Below are 3,465 nucleotides of genomic sequence, written 5' to 3' on the forward strand. Positions count from 1 at the left end.
TAGCACGAAAGTTGTTTCCATATGGTGTCCAGGTTGCATTAAGCTTTTTCAGGAATTTCATGTTCAGCTTCTGATTTTCTTTGTTCACTCCGACCTTTTTCAGCTCATTGGTGACTTCACAGAAGCATCTGTAATAGTCCTTCAGCATTTCATCAGGTTTCTGATGATAGTCCTCATACATGGCGAGAGCAATGTCAAGTTTTGTTTGGCCGGATTGGCTATATCCTTCCTGTTGACGAGTGATTTCATCTAGAAGTTCTTTTCCAGATTTTAGGGAGCTGACGGATTTGTACATGTCATGAGGAAGGGCTTGCATGATGATAGACCTGGAGTCAATGTTGGATTGAGCTCTCTTGGCATCTTCGCCCTGATGTTCATAGGGTTTCAGGGATACACCAGTTTCAGGGTGAAGAAAGACCTTAGGTCCATTAAGGAATGAGTCCCAAAGGTTTTTGGTTTGTTCTCCCTTTCCATCGATAAAGTTGTCAAATCTTCCTTTCCATTTGTCGAACAGTCCCTCGAACAGCATGGGTGGACGGGTATCCGAGCCCACAACCAAAGCATCACAGTTTGTAGTTGCCATCTTAGCTAAGAGTGGAAACATAGTGGTACAAGAAAGTAGAGGTTCAAATGATATTGTCAAGAATATTTTGACCACTGAGGGTCAATAATTTCAAGTGATGAAATTAGGGTTTTGGTGTAAAACCACTTTTATGAGACAGAGTGGTTTTTGAGCAAAGCCAAATTTCAAGGCAGGCAATGTTTTCGAGCAAGATTTGATTTTAGGGCAGTAAAGCAGTTAAGATATGAAATGGGAAGTTTTTGAGCAGAATAGATTTTCGAGCAAAATCCAAGATTTTGAGTAGTGAGAATATTCAGGCACTAGACTAGTTTTCGAGCATACAAAATATTTGAGCACTACCTAGTTTTAGAGCAGGTAAAGTATTCGAGCACTAACCTAGTTCTAGAGCACCTAAGTATTCGAGCAAAAACTTAATTTTCGAGCAGACAACTAGGGTTACAAACAAAACCAAGCCTTCAAAACAAGGTGGTTTTCGAGCAAAACCGTGTTTTCTAATCATTCAAGTTTTTGAGCACTAAAGGACAAAAGATCAAAGTTTCCAAGCAAGTTTTCGAGCAGTATAGGGATTTCGTGCAAGGTTTTCGAGCAGACATAAATTTTTGAGCACAACTTTCGTGCAAGTAGAAGACTATTACTTTGACACTTTTGAAATTTTGACATTATTTTGGAACAACTGTTGAAAATTTTGGACTGTTTTCGAGCAGAGGTTAAAAATTTTCACACTATTTTCGAGCAAGTTATATGGGAACAACTTAATCAAATATAAATTCAAACCTTTTAAATGGTTGACTTCTTTGATCGAAAAACACCTTTGCACGTGAATACTTACAAGTAAGTACAAGGTACTGTGCATATAAGGACAAGTCTATTGTGCTTTATGACATAAATCAAGGTATTATGTCAAGGACATGTCCTCTTCAACCTAAAATCTAAAGGATAAAAGGGATTCAGTGGGTATTTACTAAGGGTCCAAGGTTTGGAGCCAAAATTTCAGTCAACAAGTCAACATGGAGGGTTAAAAATAAGAGTTTTTCGAGCAAGATGCTTAGGGTTTTACTGTTATCAGTTAACCCTAAGTCGTTTTCGAGCAATCTGAAACCAAGTAAGGGGTTATCGAGCTGACAATCTGAAGCAAGAAAACAAGTTCTTCGAGACTTTGATACAAATTTAACAAGATTAGATGGCAAGACCTTTATGAACTAAGTAGATTTAACAAGCCTAGGTTAGTTGCTAAAGGTTATAGTCAAAAGGAAAGTATTGAATATGATGAAACTTTTTCTCATGTGGTTAAACATGTGACTGTTAGATGCATTATTACTTTGGCTGAACAAAATGATTAGACTTTGTATCAACTTGATGTGAACAATGCTTTCTTATATGGTGATTTGCATGAAGAAGTTAACATGACTTTACCTGAAGGTTATTTTACTGAAAATGATAAACAAGTATGTAAACTTACCAAGTCTTTATATGGTTTAAAGCAAGCACCTAGGCAATAGAATGCTAAGTTGAATTCTGCTCTTGTTAAAAATGGTTTTAAACAAAGTATGCCTGATTATTCTTTATATGTAAAGACTGAAGGCAATATGTTTATTTCATTATTTGTTTATGTGGATGATATTGTCATTACTGGAAATGATATTGATGAGATTAAAAGAGTAAAAACTTTTTTAAATTCAAAATTCTTGATTAAATATCCTGGAGTTTTAAAATACTTTCTTGGTGTTGAAGTTTTAAGAAATGATGAAAATATTTGTATATCTCAAAGGAAGTATTGTCTTGAACTTCTAAATGATTATAGTATGCTTGGCAGTAAACCTGCAAATACTCCTATTGACCTTGGTTTATGTGTTGTATGCAGTCCAAGTGAAAAGGATAATCTGTTATCAAATATAACAAAATATCAAAAGTTATTTGGTAGACTTATATATTTAACCTTAACTAGGCCTGATATTTCTTTTGTTGTTCAAATTCTTAGTCAGCATATGCATGCTCCTTTGCAATCACATTTGAATCTTTCCTTTAGAACTCTTAGATATCTAAAAGGCTCACATGGTAAGGGTGTTCGAATGGTTAAAGGCAATGAGCTTAGTCTTAAGGCTTATTGTGATGCTGACTTGGGAAAGTGTAAACTAAACACAAGGTCTGTGACTGGTTATCTTGTCTACTTTTGTAATTCTTTAGTCTCTTGGAAAAGCAAAAAACAAGCTACCATATCTAGCTCCTCGGCTGAAGCTGAATATAGGGCTATGGGTTTAACGGCTTGTGAAATTATCTGGATTATAAATCTACTCCGGGATCTGAATATTAATGTTAAACTTCATGTTGAGTTAATGTGTGACAATAGTTCTGCTATTCAGATAGCAGCCTATTTTTCATGAAAGGACTAAACACTTTGATATTATTATGCACTTTATAAGACAAAAGGTTTCTTCTGGATTAATTTCTACTATTAAAGTTGTAACGACCCGACCTTTTTCGACTTATATTTATATTTATTACTTTCACGAAACTGCGTATTTGTGCGTACTGAGCTATGTTATATTCTGGTATCATTATTCATGTTAATTACTTTCGTTAATACCTTTCAACGTGTTATTAAGTGTTTAATCACTTAACTTGATCCTCGAATGCTTTTATGACCGTTAGTGTCACTTGTCGTTTAAAACGAGCTTTGTACTTTGTACACGTTAAACTTTTGTCATAATTGGAATATTATGACTACGTAATACTAATTGTTATTTTCTAATGACAATTACTTGGCTTATTGGTTGCTTAATTACGCTTACTCTTTTACTAATGCACACTAGTTAGTCTTAATGGACTTTTTACCTTAATGGACTTAGGCCCACACTACTCTAGCTAATGGACTTTTAAGTTAG

The 3,465-nt window shown here is 34.8% G+C and overlaps 1 protein-coding gene across 1 annotated transcript; it reads left to right on the plus strand.

The window, feature by feature from the left end:
- Positions 1 to 527: 527 nt before the first annotated feature.
- On the plus strand, positions 528 to 2,964 carry LOC139901966 (uncharacterized mitochondrial protein AtMg00810-like). Its single transcript, XM_071884626.1, has 3 exons — positions 528 to 608; positions 1,924 to 2,028; positions 2,158 to 2,964. Exons 1-3 carry the CDS (start codon positions 528 to 530, stop codon positions 2,962 to 2,964), a joined length of 993 nt encoding a protein of 330 aa, XP_071740727.1.
- Positions 2,965 to 3,465: the final 501 nt, after the last annotated feature.

The sequence above is a fragment of the Rutidosis leptorrhynchoides genome, chromosome 3 (assembly GCF_046630445.1).
Source record: "Rutidosis leptorrhynchoides isolate AG116_Rl617_1_P2 chromosome 3, CSIRO_AGI_Rlap_v1, whole genome shotgun sequence".
NCBI classification, from domain to species: Eukaryota; Viridiplantae; Streptophyta; class Magnoliopsida; order Asterales; family Asteraceae; genus Rutidosis; species Rutidosis leptorrhynchoides.

Excerpts from the sequence above, each read along its gene's own strand:
- LOC139901966 (XM_071884626.1), top strand. The coding sequence starts at position 528 with ATGGGTGGACGGGTATCCGAGCCCACAACCAAAGCATCACAGTTTGTA. Across the intron at positions 609-1,923 it reads CTAAGAGTGGAAACATAGTG|ACTTTGTATCAACTTGATGT; the intron begins GTACAAGAAAGT and ends CAAAATGATTAG. Across the intron at positions 2,029-2,157 it reads TTACTGAAAATGATAAACAA|ACTGAAGGCAATATGTTTAT; the intron begins GTATGTAAACTT and ends TTATATGTAAAG.